At 33.4% G+C, this 16,764-nt stretch overlaps 1 protein-coding gene across 1 annotated transcript in view; it reads left to right on the top strand.

Annotated features, from left to right (window-relative positions):
* The window catches only part of LOC143647666 (olfactory receptor 5K1-like), a 180,421-nt gene extending 166,264 nt beyond the window's left edge, over positions 1 to 14,157 (top strand). Inside the window, 2 exon segments of the mRNA XM_077117486.1 lie at positions 13,191 to 13,337; positions 13,340 to 14,157. Of these exon segments, the coding sequence (XP_076973601.1) occupies positions 13,202 to 13,337; positions 13,340 to 14,157 (954 nt within the window). The 5' untranslated portion in view covers positions 13,191 to 13,201.
* Positions 14,158 to 16,764: the final 2,607 nt, after the last annotated feature.

Below are 16,764 nucleotides of genomic sequence, written 5' to 3'. Positions count from 1 at the left end.
TCTGTCAAGCTTACAGGCCATTACTCATGTGATTCCCTCAAGCAACTGCCCATCCACAAACTCTCAGCCTTTTACAGTCCTACTTATTCTGTATTTCATCTTAAAAGACACTTCCATTCAGAAATCTTTCCTTCTTCTTCTTAAGCACTAGCCGATTTCTTCTGTATATTTTCATATAGCATGTTTATACTTCCTTTTATCAAATTTTGCATTGCACTTTCATTGATAATTTATTTTACCCCAACCAGATTATTAGCATCTTGTCAAGAACCATTTGTAATGACTAAGAAGTTTCCAGCCCCACTCTGTCCACACCTTGTGCTCCACCTACCCAGTATCTTGTTCATTGCTCTGTGTATGTGATAAAGCTGAAAATAAATGAAATTTTAGCAAATGTTGCAGTAAGCTCAGCCAGAAGATACATGGCATGTTTCTTGATTTGAGAATATTTATCTAAGGTTAATGCATTTAAATTCTCATACAAGTCACCCCTGATTAAATGACAAATGTGTTATGAAGGCAGGTAAGTACTATGATGATCAAGAGGAGGGCAATAGACTTGGTCTAAAGGAATTTCCTTCCTCATGGAGGTAGTCATATTTGAGCAGAAGGAAAAATAAGATTGAGTAGAATAAAGTGGAGAAAGATATCTTATGTAATGGAAACATTGTGAGAAAATTTACTGAGTAAAGGGTGAAGCAATTGCACTGAGGAGCAGTGAAGGGATGTGCATAGCCAGGTGCTCTGAGATAAAGGGGAGAAAGCATGGTGATAAGTCAGGTAAAGACTGTGGAGTATGTGAAATACCACACCAAGGAAAATGGATTTTGTTTAAAAATAATGTGGAACCATTAAGATTTCTTGAGTAGGTTTTGTGAATATCCCATTTTATTCATTTAAGAAATATTTATAAGGTACGCAAAGTACCAGAATATTCAAGGTGTTGGGAATGAAGTTTCACACAAAATAAAAGAAGTTCCTTTCCTCTTAAGATTATATGCTAATGTGAATTTTGAGGAGGGGGTTATGGATTATAAATGCCCTAATATATAACTATAACATATGCTGAAAAGTGGTACAAAAATAACAGAGTAAACTATATAAAGAAACTCTGAGGTGAAAAGGCAAAGCAATCTAAATAATATTAAAATTTTTCCCATGAGGGCTTTGAGGTATGTGGAGACATTAAACTCAGAGTGAACAATCCTTTGACATTGTCAGAACCCATCACAAGTTCAGTCTCCTCATTACCATATTTTAATCATTTTTAATAAAACACAGCCACATTTCTTCAAGTTAGTGCTCAAACAAACCTGAGACATTTTTGCACTCATTTTAGGAATGCACACAATGGTGAAAAGAATTGTGAAGGTGTAATAAGTTAAAATCATCAAGATAATTATCACATAGATTTTGTAGTTATTTGCTTTAACTTCAAGATCTCACAGAGAATCTTTAATTATGCTGCACAGGTATGTTTGGGGGACCAAATCTCCCTGTAGAAATACAATGATGTCAGTGCAAGAAAATGCCTTTAGGATTTAATGGAAAGCAAGCTTTCCACTGCAAAGCACATAATTATTGGCACTGACCTATTAGTAACTTAACAAATGCTTATTAGTTTAATCCCAAATGCTTCAGAAACAAAGGTTTATGTTCTGAATTTTGTGGAGTTCTAAGACCATAAGGAAAACAAAAGGTGTATCAAGCCCTTCTCAGTGAAGCCTAGAGAATAGAAGGTTCTATGATGTTGACCCTTAATAATAACGTACATGAGTATATATTTTTCTAAATTATTTATCAATTTTCCTTTTTCTTGATTTTAACTCATTATCCTTGTAACTTTTCTTTAAATTGGAGTCTATGTAGAGCTAGGATGAAGCATAATACTTCAACAAATCCTGAGTGATTCTGAGCATATAAGATAGAATTTCAAAACGGACAGGTAAGTCATAAAATAATTTTGTTATACAGTTCAGGCAATTGCTTTGAAAGTTACTTCTTACATAGGTGACTAATGTAAATGGTTCATATTTAATGGCTTCAAATAAATAAATAATTGGACAGTATTCCCTTTTGATATGTTGACTGCATAAAAAGAAATGCTTTTTGATCATGTAATATACATGATCACCATCTTCAGTCATATATCCTAATGCATCATTAATAATGGGAGCAGATAGAATTTCAAAGTGAAAATTTTTTTGTAAAACCCCTAATAATACTCAAAGTGCTTTCTTTTTTATTTAGTGTTAGAAATCTGGAGAATAAAGGCAAAATCAAACTTTTAAATTTTATTTATAAGCTATTTTATCTTATTAAAAAATCTTATAATTTCTGAAAAAAAAAAAGAGTAGTTGCATAAATTCAGGTAATAGAAAACCAGTTATGTTTTTAAAAATGATGGATTTTGAATAATTTCCTTGTGGACTCTTCTTCGAAATTTAGAATCTCAATTTACAAATGCAGAAGAGTTACATAATATTATTAGTAGGATACTGGAATAAGTTCACTTGTCACAAATGATCAGAATAAATCTAGGATTTGAATCAATTTTGCCCTTTTTCCTACTGTATCAATGTTTTAAACAAATTCACATTAGTTCAAGATTTGAATATATAGATTGAAGTAAAAATAATTGTCCAGAAGTCAATCCAAGTACACGGTAAGAATAGCATTGCAAATCAATTTGGAAAGATGATGCTTTTATACCTGGTCCTGGAAAATTTGTTAACTTTTGAGATCTACCTTCTTGTGTTTTGTTTTGAATGATTTACTTAAATTTCCTAAATACTGATAAAGAAATCTACATAATCAAAACCTTTTGGGGTCCAGTATAATTTTTAAGAGCATAAACAGTCGAGACAAAAAGTTTGACGATCTCAGAATTAGGTGGATTTGTACCTCATGTCTCCACCCTCAATTTAATTTACACTATTTGTTGTAAGCCTTAAATTCTTTGATCCCCTTTCCTTTCAAAGCCACCAGATTTTTTTTATTTCTGTATCTTGCCTCCCAACCTTAACAACAGTGACTTCTACAGATTTTTGAAGGATAATTACCTAACTTGTTTTGGGCCTAAGACAGCAATGTGATTTTCTGAAAGTTTCTGATAAATATTTTTCCTTTGTTTGAAAAGCTATCCATCAAAAGTGTAGCAACTATAACTTAGGGTCCATAGTGCATGGATTGGAAATCTGGCTCTGTCTTCACCCATTTTATCATTGAGAGAGAAGACAGTCTGGGAGTGAATTTAGTGCATAATGGAGGATAGCAGAGGAACTCTTTCTGAAACAGTGACAGAGCCACTAGTATAAAACATCTCTTCTGACTGTGTAATATAATAACTAGACTTAACATATAAGCTGGTTTGGGAAAGAGGTTTATTTGAAACTGGATGAAAACTACTTGATACACCTTTTATATTTGTCCTTTTTTGCTATCTTAAATTAATCTTCAGACAATCTTGTATCAACACGAAACTTTTCAGTTATATACAGTTCATGATTACAGCACAATTATTGAGAATTTTGCTTACATTTCTTAATTTGCTTTCTAATAACTTCCTATTTTTAAAGAATTGAGAGACAGAGATCTTTAAAAGTTTCTTCACAGATACTGAAGTGGAGGTCAGGAATGAAACCCAGGCCATCTGGCTCAAATCCTTGGTCTTGATCCCTATTTATATCATGACTAACACGAAGAAGTAAAAACGGTAGGAGAGGGAAATTCTTTCAAGAAGCCAAGAAGTGAAGTGGGCAGAGAAATAGGACTGGGATTCAAGAGACAGATGGATCAATCATCGTATAATTATCATTGAATCATACAAACATTATGCAACATCATGACAATAGTACATTGTATCAATATGACATAACTATTGATTGTGAACTTGGTCACTTGCCTGAGATAGTATTTGTCAAATTTCTCTACTATAAAATGATTGTTTTCTCCTTTTCCATACTGTTTTCTTTTCAAGAAGTCTCTATGTAAAGTCCACAAAAAGACTGGGTGGGGAGTTAGTCTCCATTTCCCTGATGGCCGAGTAATTTATAAGTTATTTAGAATTACCTGCAGGGGATATTTGTCTATTTTTCCCTATTTATTTATGTATTTAAGCATGTATTCATGTTAGTATTGATTCACAGATAGTTATTTTATAATTTGGCTTATAATCCAAGACTACAGTGCTTTTAGGTGCTCACATTGTTCCCTGCTTTGGCCATTAGGAACTTTTTCACTTTTCTGCTGTGTTCTTTTGACATACTCCTATCATTTTTTTTTTCCTTTTTGCTAGTACTGCCTAACTTTCTGGCATTACAGTATGCCCTAGGCTTATCTTGTATATTTTCATCCTCAATTCTAGATTCAGTCATTTTTCACGGTCTTGGTAACTTTGATTGGGGAATGGTATGAAACACCAAGATTGGCATGATAGATAGCTTTCTAGCTACAGGATTAACATTGATCCCAGGCAATCTCAGGCAACAGAGTAAGGTGATCTTCATGGGTTCCAGTTGCTCTACATGTGCATCAGCAATTGGTATTGTCATTTTTTTGAATTTTAGCCAGTTTAGCAGATATCTCATTATTGTTTTAATTTGAAATCTCTTAATGACAAATGATGTCAATATCTCTTTACATAGTTATTTGACATCAGTATACTCTTTTTTGGGAGGACCCTGTTAGGATCATTTGCCAATTTTTAAATTGTGTGTTCATCTCATACCAGTAGTTAAATGAATTTGTTTATTAGCACTGCTAGTTTTATCATGGAATCTTTGGGATTTTCTATAAAAAGATCATGCCATGTGAAATTGAGATGCTTTCACTTCTTCTTTTACAATTTGTTTGCCTTTTATTTCTTTTCTTACCTTTTTTCTCTAGCTAGAATGGACAGCAATATATTGAATAGCAGTGGTTGAAGTGCACAGTCATGTCTTGTTCCTGATCTTAGGGAGAATGTTCTCAGTCTCTCACCATAGAGTATGATGTTAGCTGTGAGTATCTTATAAGTGATTTTTTATCTTTTTTGAGGAGGATCTATTCTATTCTAGTTTTCTGACTGTTTTTTAAAATTATCATGCAATATTATTAGATTTTGTCAATTTCCTTCTCTGTTATCAATTGCTGATCATGCTTTTTTTTCTGATACATTCTGTTGATGTTTTTATCATATTGATTGATTTTCTTATGTTGAACCACTATTGCATCCTGGGTAAATCCCAGCTGGTTATGGTCTCTAATCTGTAATATGCTGTTGAATTTGATTTGTTGGTATTTTGTTGAGGATTTTTACTTCTATACTAACAAGGGACATTGGTCCGTAACTTTCTTTTCTTGTGCTGCATTATATGGCTTTGAATCAGGTTGATTCTGGCTTCACAGAATGTCAGGAACATTTTTTTCTACTTCAGTTTATTAGAAGAGTTTATGAATAATTGATGTTAATTTTCCTTTGTATGATTGGTAAAATTCGCCAGAGAAGCCATCTGGTCCTTGACTTCTTTTCTGGGAATCTTTTGCGTACCATTTCAATCTATCTATCTTTTAAGATCTAGTTCTTCCTAAGTTAGTTTGGGTAAGTTGTGTGTTTCTAAGAATTTTCAGTTTCATCCTGATTATCTTCTTTGTTGGCAAACAATTGTTCATGGTATTGTCTTATAATCCTTTTAATTATTGAGTGGTTAATAGTGATGTCTCTACTTTCATTTTTCATCTTGGCTTTTACGTCCTCTTTTTTCTTTGTCAATCTAGCTAAAGTTTTAAAATTCTATTGATCTTTAATAAGAAACTATTTTTGCTTTCAATGGTTCTCTCAATTGTTTTCTATTTTCAATTTCATTTAATCTTCTGTTTAATCTTTATTATTTCCTTCCTTTTACTAACTTTAGGTTTAAATTGCTCTTCTTTTTCAAGTTCCTTAAGATTTTAAGAAAGATTATTGATTTGACACATTTCTTCTTTTTAAAAGTATGCATTTACATGTATAGATGTCCTTTAATGAGCTGCCTTTCCTGCATCACATACATGTTGTTAAGTTGTGTTTTCATTTTTGATTCATCTCTGAGAATGTTCTAATTTTTCTTTTGATTGTTTCTTAGGCCCAGTGGTTGTTTATGAACGTGTTGTTTAATTTACATGTATATGAATCTTTTTGTTTTACTGCTAGCATTGATTTCTAGTACATTCCATCCCGGTTGGAGAAGATGCTTTCTGTGATTTGTGTGTGACCTAAGTCACTTGTTTTGTGGCCTATGGTAGAGGATGATCCCCATGCAATTCAAGAATATATATTCAGCTGCTGATGTTCTATATAGGGCAGTTAGGTCAAGTAGGTCTGAAGTATTGTTCAGTCTTCTGTTTGCTTATGGATTTTCTGTGCAGATGACCTACCTATTATTGAAAATGGTATACTGAAGTCTCCATATTTATTATAGAACAATTATTATTATAGCATTTTCCCTGTTCAATTCATCAGTGTTTACTTCTTGTATTTTGCGACTCTGTTATTCAATAAAAGGAAGTTTGTTTGTGTCATACATACATACATCCTTGACAGTTTGACTCTTCTATTGATATATAATATCCTTTAATGTCCATTGTAACAGTTTTTGTCAGTAAATACATTTTACTTTGTCTTTAGCTTTAAGTATAATGTGATTCTTATTGTACTCCCAGGTAAAAACTTTTCTCTCTGAATACCAGGACCTTTCAATCATACAGCTCAGGAATGTGAGAAGAGAAAGTAAATTCTCCACATGGGTCATGTGGTAAGTTCTTGGGCCCATGTATTCAACCTACTAAGGACATTTCATCATATAATGTTCATTGATTTTTTTGATGTATTGCACCATGGATGATGAAGCCCCTTCATCCTTCTCGAAGAAGTAAACACAATTTTATCTTCTAAAGGCCATTCCATCAATTTTTGAAGGCATCACTATCTGGATGATGTGAATATGTTAGAACCAGTAGACCAGTCATTGTGAATATCACACGTCCTTTGCTGTAAATAGGCATCTTAGATCAGGGCAATGTTAAGCATACTCTGTCAGCCCTCATAGTTAGTCCCTGAGGTCTTATTATAGGAAAGACAACCCATATCTGCATTAGGTGGTGACAGTTAAACTGAATTTATCCTTCATTCAGGGAAGGAATGGTAACAGCTTTCACCTAGGGGTTGAATATTCTCTTTGAATAATTTTGCTTTATTGAGAATTCCATAGTGGTCTTTGTTGCTGGGAGTTGGACATCTGGCTGCAATAGGAGTTGATATCAGTTTCAAAAAGCAGGAGCTCATGCTGTTACACATGTGCATGCCTCCATCTGAGTGTTATTCATGTGCCAATTGAATCAGCACTGGGTGAAAGATGAAGGAAACTGGATGTTCACAACTGACTCAGTCATTCTGGATACTTGATCTTTAGTGTTTATTCCTTGGAAATGTACTTGTGGACATTATAATGTGACATAAAGCTCTCTCTCCTTCATATCCACTCCAATAGATCCATCTGTCTGCTTCTTTCACAGATCCCCTGGTCCCTTACCTTCAAATCTTCCTCCAGGCCACTGACAAACATCCAAACCACTTACCTCATCCTGAATCTATGTATACTTACTTTGGACCACATCTCTTCATAAAATGGAAATGGATCTGTGCACTGTCTAAAAGGAGGATTTTCCCTTATTATGATTTTCAGGGCACCCTGAGTAAAGCTAAATTTGGCAGAATATCATTTTTGCCAGTTCCTACATACAAACCTGGCCAAACAAGAAGCAAAATGACCTTTTCCTCCTCTGTCATTAGGTCATAAGGGAAATTTGAGATTGCGAAGTATGACCTGAGGCAGGGATGTCAGGCAACAAGGTAGATGACTGGGATATGGTTTACTTATTCGTAGATGACTGTATTTTCTGGCCCAGCCATTCTTGATCTTAGATGTACAACTTTCATTTTAATATGTAATGCTTTTTGGCCTCATGTAACTTACACTTTGTTAGTCTGACATAGTGTAGCTCATTAATCATTTTTAGCCTGATTGTTCTCCATTGCTCAATTACTTGGCTCTAGCATTGTTCATAGTACATAGTGGAGTTATTATTTGCATAGTCATTTTATCTCTGCTGAAGGCCCTGTTTCAAAACCTATGGGGTCTGTATTGTGATTTAGCTATTGGAGCTTTCTATAACTTTCCAGAAACTCCGCATCTCTTTAGTGATATGAAGAAAAAACAGGGTAAAAAAGTGAGAGGAGCAATTGGAGTGACCAGAAAAGAGGAGAATAATCTCAGTAATTCATATGTGGGTCTAGATAACATGAGCAGAATTATTGCAGAGAGATTTGTAGGACTTGGTAACAGATGTCACTCACAGATTAAAGAATCCGTGCTGCTGGCTGAACCCTCAAAACTTTTAGTCTCTACTCCACCATATTTAAACTATTTCCTCAGCACTGGGATAAAACCACCTGACTGTTTTCGGTTCGTTGTAGATATTATGTTTTAAAAATAATACATACATATGTACATATATACATATATACATATATTAATATTTAGCCAGACACCTTAGATTGATGTTTAGATTATGGAAAAATTAACACTTTTGACTATGGAATTTGCATGATTAGCATCTTCAGATAATACCTCTTAATGCAACATTTAATAAGAAAAGATAGCCCTGTAAAGAAAAACTAGATTTCTTCTGAAACACTATCAAGAGTTAAAAATGTTTCTTTTTCCTAAGTATTGGAAAACTAAGAATAATGGGAAGTGTACTATTATTTATTAATTTATAAGCTATATATTTTAGAAAATTTAGAAATACCAAGGAAACAAAAAAATGGTAGGAATAAGTCAGATAAAGGGCACCTACATTTAAAAAAAGGGTATGTTATGAATAATTTCCTTTGTAGTGTTTTCTTCAAGGTTAATAATCTCAATATGTAGATTCCAAGACATGACTTACTATCGTTGGTAAGATACTAAAGAGAAATGCACTTCCCATAGTTGATCAGAGTAGAGAAAAAGTATATGATCATTCTACCTTTCCCTTGTTATTTTAGAGTACTTTAAAAGATGTATGTCAAACTGATGTCCACAGTGCTGAACCATTATACATTCCCACCAGCAGTGAACAGGTGTTCTAATTTCTCCATGTCCTCTCCAACATTTATAGTTTCCTATTTGTTTAATAGCAACCATTCTTATAGTGTGAGGTGATATCTCACTGTCATCTGAATTTGCATCTCCCTTATAGCCAATGAAGATGAGCAGCTCTTCAGAAAGTGCCTATTCATATCCTCTGTCCATTTCATAACTGTGTTTTTTTTCTTTTTTTGCTTGTCTGTTATTCTACTTGTACACAGGATATCAAGCCTTTATCCAATATGTGGTTTCCAAATATTTTCTCCCATTCAGTTGGCTGCCTCTTTATCTTTTTAACAAAGTCCTTTGAGGCACAGAAACTGTTGATCTTAAGGAGTTCCCATTTTCTATTTTGTCTTTCACAGCTTGTGAAACTTTAGGTGTAAAGTTTAAGAAGCTACCTCCATTACTAGATCTTGAAGAGGTTTCAGTATATTTTTTTCAAGAAGTTTTTGGTACTGGCTCTTATATGTAGGTCTTTAATCCCTTTTGAATTAATTTTTGTAGGGTGTAAGTTAGTGGTCCTTTTTCATTCTTTTGACTGCTGATATCTAGTTTTCCCATGTCCATTTACTGAAAAGACTATTCAGTGGATTTGGGGGCCTTGTTGAAGATCAAATGTCCAAAAATTTGGTGGGCAATCTCTGCGCTTTTGATTCTATTCCGTTGCTCAATCCTTCTATCTTTGTGCCAGTACTGGGCTTTAAAGTAAGTTTTAAAGTCAGAAAGTGATAGTCTTCCCACTTCACTCTTTTTTTTTCTAGTATTTATTTAGCTATTCAGGGTCTCTTTCCCTTCCATATGAATATGATAACCAGCTTTTCTAAGTATTCAAAGTAGGTTGTTGTGATTTTGATTGGTATTGCATTAATCCTGTAGATCAGTTTGAGTAGAATTGACATCCTGATGACAATTGCCTTCCTATCCATGAACATGGAATGTGTTTACATCTGTTTAGGTCAATTTTTATTTCTTTATTTTTCTTTTGTTATTTTCTGTGTTAAGTCCTTGACATCCATGGATAGGCTTATTCCTAGATACCTAATTCTTCTGTTCGTTACTTTGAATGGAATTTTTTTCTTTAGTTGTCACCTCAGATAGGCCATTCTTGTGTATAGAAACATTACTGATTTTTGTACATTAATCTTGTATCCCACAACTTTGCTGAATTCGCTCAAGAACTTTGCTGTAGATATCTCAGGGTTTTCTAAGTAAAGGATCATGTCATCTGCAAATAGTGAAAGTTTACTTCTTCCTTTCCTATTTGGATGCCTTATTTCTATCTCCTGCCTTATCATTCCAGTTAGGACTTCTAATACAATGTTGAATAATAGTGGTGATAATGGGCATCCTTGTCTTGTTCCTGATCTTAAGGGGAATGCTTTCAATTTCCAACCATTAAGTGTGATGCTGGCTCTGGGTTTTTCATAGATGCCCTTTATGATATTCAGAAAGTTTCTTTCGATTTCTAAATATTCAGTTGCCTGATGGCCTTGCAATACAAATACTTGTTAATACCCAGAAGAGTTGAGGTCAGTGACACGAACAGACATTTACACATTGATGCTCATAGCAGCACAATTCACAATTGCCAAGAGATGGAAACAATCCAGGTGCCCACCAATAGATGAGTGGGTGAAGAAAACATGGTATATTCATATGAAGGAATACAATACAGCAGTTAGACAAAATGATGTTCTGAAACATATGATAACATAGATGAATCTTGAAAACATAATGCTGAGTATAATAAGTTTAGACAAAAAGGACAGATACTATATAATTTTGTTATTATGACTCTGATAAAGCCTCCAGTGTTTTGGAGCAGTGTTTTGGAGATGAGTGAATGGTAGCTCATAACAAAGTCTGGGACCTGTTCTGTAGCTGCTTGTTGAAGTGTGCTTTGAAAATTATTGCTTTTTTCTTTCTTTGCTTTATTTATGTTATCTTCAGCTAAAAATGGAAAAATAATATACAGACAGCTATAGTACCATTAGATAAAATAAATTCCTGAAATCAAAAATTTTAAAATATTTAGTAACATAAGCCACAACTATAGCAACATTGATATTTGTAATAACTTTCTGCTTGATAGTTTGAGAATGTTCAGAGTTTTGATAGTTAATCAAATGGTTTTTAAGCTAGTGTTTAATATTTAGAATGTAAGGAACTCTGATATCTATATTTGTAGACTTTTTTCCTTCCTTATTTTAATTTTAAATAGGTTTGTGAAACATATTGTTCTAAGAGATTTTACAGTGATTATTTAGAAATTTATTTAAATATGCCTATGGATAAGTTATCTAAGATACACATTTAGGTGATTAAGATTTTCATATGTTAATTGTAAAAACATTTGTGTCTTCATATTTTTCTGAAATCAAGAAAGTATTTAGTAACACAGGTTATTACTATAGCAACCTAGATATTTGTAATAACTTTCTACTTGATATTTTGAGAACATTCGCAGTTAGGATCCAATATTTAGAATTCAAGAACTTTGTTATATGAATTGCAGATTTGTTTTCCTATTACTTAATTTAAAATTGTTTTATGATGCTTACTATGCAAACAGGTTTACAATGAGCATTTGGATACTTATTTAAATATGCCTATGTTAAGCTAGCTAAGATATCCACTTTGGTGGTTCTAAGTGTATTATCTGTTTTCTCAAATAAAAATGTTTTAAGAAGTTACATGCACCATTAATCTGAAATGCTTTAATCTAATAAGGAAATTGGACATGGATGTATAAATAATTAATGTAGATTATCCTAGATTGCTTTGGATATATAAAACAAACTTGATGGCTTGAAAAAAGGAGATAAGTGTGGTCTGAGTATTTAGTTAATTTTGCTAAGTGGCATTATATGCAAACTATGCCTCAAATAATTTATAGAAATAATTTTGATATTTGGTCAAAAACAATGGAGTAGCATGGTGGGAATCAGTGTTTATAGAAACACGTGTGGAACTTGGGGAGAGGGAGGAAGAAGCGGAGCATTGAGTGATGAGTGAGAAAGCTGGAAAGGCTATTGGTGAATGTGGGAAATGAAGATACAGAGAACTTTAAATGGCACCCTATGGAATTAGAATTTCTCTTAAAGGGGCCAAAGGTTAGAGTTTCTCTGGAAGCAGAATATTGTTTATGTCAATATTGGGAAATTATGGCCACTGGACTCCAGTAAAGATAAATAGATCTAGAAATGATCAAAGGAATGTGAGCTTAATTAGTAATCAAATAATATATTTTATATCTATAAAATATCATAATTTGTACACCATTTTTGGCATATGGTGGCCATAAACCTAATATTTAGAACATGGAGGAGACCTTTAAAGCAAGATATATGTAAAATAAATGGATACAAATGTTATTTTGAAAGTATTCTCAGAGAATTTGTTCTGCACAGGCAAGAAAAAGTTCTATAATGAGTTGATATAAATTTAAGCTGATAAATGCTAATTACTTATTGAGTAAATACGTGTATATTTATTTTTCAAGTTTCCAAGACAAGTTCCATTAATGTTGAGCAATCCCCACCTTCATTCTTAGTACTCTTTATGCACTTCCTAAGACATATAAATTAACATATCTAGTCTACATAATTTTTTAACATAATTCCAATGAGATAGTAAATGAAAAATGTTTTCTTAGTGGAAAAGTACATACAGGACAATTGCTTTTTAATATACAGATAAGGACATTCAAAACAAAACTAACAATGAAATTATTTGGAAATACTGAATCAAATATAGATTTGTACACCATTCTTGCATATATTCACCCAGGAAAGCTTTGCTATTGTAGGACTCTCTTTGCAATTATCAAAATATTCCTATATATCCTGACCTCAGAGCTTGAGGTCATAAGCTGAAGTTTAGGCAAATAATTTCCTCTAGAAGTATGTGTGCCTGTATTTGAAAGACAATAAGGATGACTGAAGAGCCTCTCTGCCTGTTGCACAAAAGGGAATTTATAGGAAAATAAGACCCACTCCAAATTAGAATCTTATTTCTTCATAATTCTTATCTCAACAGAAAAGGTGGAAATGACTGAAGTTAACCACTCAATGACGACAGAATTTATCCTCACAGGATTTACGGATCGTCCAGAGCTGAAGTTCCTTCTGTTTGTGATATTCTTTGCCATGTATCTGATCACTATGGTGGGAAATCTTGGTTTGGTTCATTGATTTATATGGAGCGTCTTCACACACCAATGTACATCTTTCTGGGCAATCTTGCTCTGATGGATGCCTGCTGTTCCTGTGCTGTTACACCCAAGATGTTAGGGAACTTCTTTTCAGAAGACAGAATGATTTCCCTTTATGAATGCATGGCACAATTTTATTTTCTCTGTCTTGCTGAAACTACAGATTGCTTTCTTCTGGCAGCTATGGCTTATGACCGGTATGTGGCAATATGCAGCCCATTACAGTACCACACCAGGATGTCGAAGAAACTCTGCATTCAAATGCTCACAGGGTCCTACGTAGCTGGAAACTTGCATCCCATGATTCACGTAGGGCTATTATTTAGGTTAACATTCTGTGGTTCTCATCAAATCAATCACTTTTTTTGTGATATTTTTCCATTATACAATCTTTCCTGTGTTGACCCCTATATCAATGAACTGATGGTACTTATCTTTGTAGGGTCTATTCAAATCTTTACTATTACCATAATTGTAATCTCTTATCTCTGCATCCTTTACACTATTTTCAAAATGAAATCCAAAGAAGGAAGAGGCAAAGCTTTATCCACTTGTGCATCCCACTTTCTCTCTGTTTCAATATTCTATGGTTCTGTTTTTTTTGTGTATGGTCAAACAAGTTCAGTTAAAGAAGAAGATAAAGATATAGTTGTTGCTATTTTTTATACTCTAGTAATTCCTTTACTGAACCCTTTTATTTATAGTCTGAGAAATAAGGAAGTAATAAATGTTTTGAAAAGAAATGTGAAAAGTAAACCTCATAACATTCTGAAACCAATATGGTCCTTGTAGCAAACTGATTAATATGATAAAAATGTTTGTCAAAGTCAGGAAGATGAGGAGAAAACGGAAAATGATCATTTTAATGTAAAATAAGAACTCAGCAAAACATAATTATGTATAAGTCAAATAATGTACGAATGGATATATAAATTCAGAATGGAGGTTTTCCAATGACATATTTCAAAATCAAAGCTAATAGAGCCCATCAGAATGAGAGATGATTACTCGTGAGATCACAAATTGTGACAGAAAGTAATTAGTTACAATGCTCAACAAACTCAACAAATGCTAACAATAGAAGGCAGTATACATCTTTAATATTGTTTACAGATATATGGAATCCCTAATCTTACAAAGTCAGACACATTCTAAGTCTCCAATATTAATCACTTATTAACTAAAACATATATCAAAAGTACACTGAATTGTTGAATTTTAATCTGTTTTATTGATGCTCTAGTGACTATCTTTGAATATGGATTCATGTACAATGTGTATTCTCAAATTAGTAATGCTTTCATCTTTAGTCTTAGATATTTATATCCTCAATCTCTCTGTAAAAGAATAACTTCACAATGAGCATTTCTCGATCTGTTGTTGAAAATCATGCTACTTATATTGAAATTCTCATGGATACGAATATTTTCACATAGTTTGATTCATTGTCCATGATGTATGACAGTGAAATTCCTGAATATACTTCTCAATTCAAAGGTTTGTTGCTTTGATGTCATTACTTCTTTTGCTTATCATTAAGAGTACAGGTAACCTAAACTGTTTCAATGAGAAATCTTGTTATATTTATTTCAACAGTAGAAATAGGGTGATGTTCTGCAAACATCTGAACAAAATATTTTTATTGATCACATAAAAATACAAATTAAAAGAAAAATTACTTAATATTTTTTTTACTTTCGAAATGCACCCATGTCTTTAGTCATAATTTCTAAGTTTTAAAATATCATTTATCAAGAAGCTATACTTATGCATTATTAAAAATTAGAAAATAAAACAAAAATAGAAATTATGTATTCCCCATCATACAGAAATTGGCCATCAACAATTTGGTGTATTTCCTTTCAGATTGTTTCCACTACACCTTTAGGCAAATGTGTAATTTTTAAATTTAGATCATAGTGTACAAACCGTTTTTGAAACTTGCCTTTTTTGTCCAAGAATCCCTTTCAGTAACATTTCATTTCATTTAATTCCTTGAAAACATTCACATTGGCATACATGTCCCAACACAGTATTTGCAGCTGGTTGTTTCAAACCAATGGCCAGTCCAGGACCACACACTGCAACTGCTTGCAATGTGTCTTGTATGTTTCTTAATCTAACAAGTTACATTTTTTTAATGAAAATTACTCCCCTAGTAAAAGAACCCAGATATCCAGTGGCATGCCCCACTTTCCCCATTTGAATGGTTTATTTTAGATTCTTGATCCGCAATGAGGTGTTATAAAAATTAAATTTGATGAGGGTTGATTTGAGCACTTCGAGCTTCTCCATTCTACAAGCAGCCAAGGTGGTCAAGCCTGGGGAACATTCATCCTGGCCTTCATCAGGGAAAAGGTGAAGTTCCTGTGCCACATGTCACTATATGTGGATACTGAGTATGTGGAGATCTGCTGGTTCCAGAGCCAGGCCTTTGATGTGGTCCAGCTGTACTTGCAGATGTCAGGGTTCCATAAAAGCACCAAACTCATCAAGGATGAGATTGGTGATGACATCATGATCTTGGAACTACAAAGCATCTTCCCCTCTGATGAGGGCCTATGTGGATGCCACTTCCTCTCAAGCCACTTCTCTGTTGAAGCTACTTGGCAGGTGGGGGTGGCAGGTGCATGACCAGGCCAAGCCCCAGCACAGAAGAGGAGGTAGGTTAGTTTGGATAGAGCTGCATTGCTCAAGAGTAGTATAGAACCACAGAGAAAGGGACCTGCCTTTAATTTTAAAAAGAAAAATTAAAAACTGAAGGTAAGGTATATTAGAAAATGGACAAAATTAATGAACAGGTCATAAAAAATATGAACTTATGAAAAGATTACTTCTACTATTCATGAAAGAAAAACAGATTAAACCTACACAGAGTTACAACATATTACCTATAAGATTAGCAAAATTCAAATGTTCAACCATACACTCTATAGGTGAATCTACAGGGAAGCAGACATTCTCATATCCTGTTGGTGGAGCTCAAAATTGACAAGCTCCAGTGGGGAGGAATTTGATAATAAGCCATAGGGCTACCTAGGCATCTATCTTTGGCACATTAATCTCACCTCTGGGAATTTACTTTGAAGATACAAGAAACACCTCCAATAAGATGGGAAAAGCACAATGCATCAGTTTTATTTTTGTGGCATTATTTGTAAATTATAAAATATTAGAAACTAACCAATGTTCAGGCCTAAGAGCCAAGTATGGAGTACAATCCAGCTGAAAAAATGAGAAGCTCTCTGAACTCATGCAGAGTGATTTCTAGGATATATTTTTAAGAGAAGAAAGCAAGATGCAAAAGAAGTTCTATAGTATGTAAACTTTGGGTTAAGAAAGGAGAAACATTGCAAAAAGAAACATGGAAGGATAAATTAAAAACTAATGAAGTTGGCT

This window comes from Tamandua tetradactyla, chromosome 10 (genome assembly GCF_023851605.1).
Source record: "Tamandua tetradactyla isolate mTamTet1 chromosome 10, mTamTet1.pri, whole genome shotgun sequence".
Lineage (NCBI taxonomy): Eukaryota > Metazoa > Chordata > Mammalia > Pilosa > Myrmecophagidae > Tamandua > Tamandua tetradactyla.
Note: the sequence above shows the minus strand (reverse complement) of the source record. Positions and strands in the feature narration are given on the sequence as shown.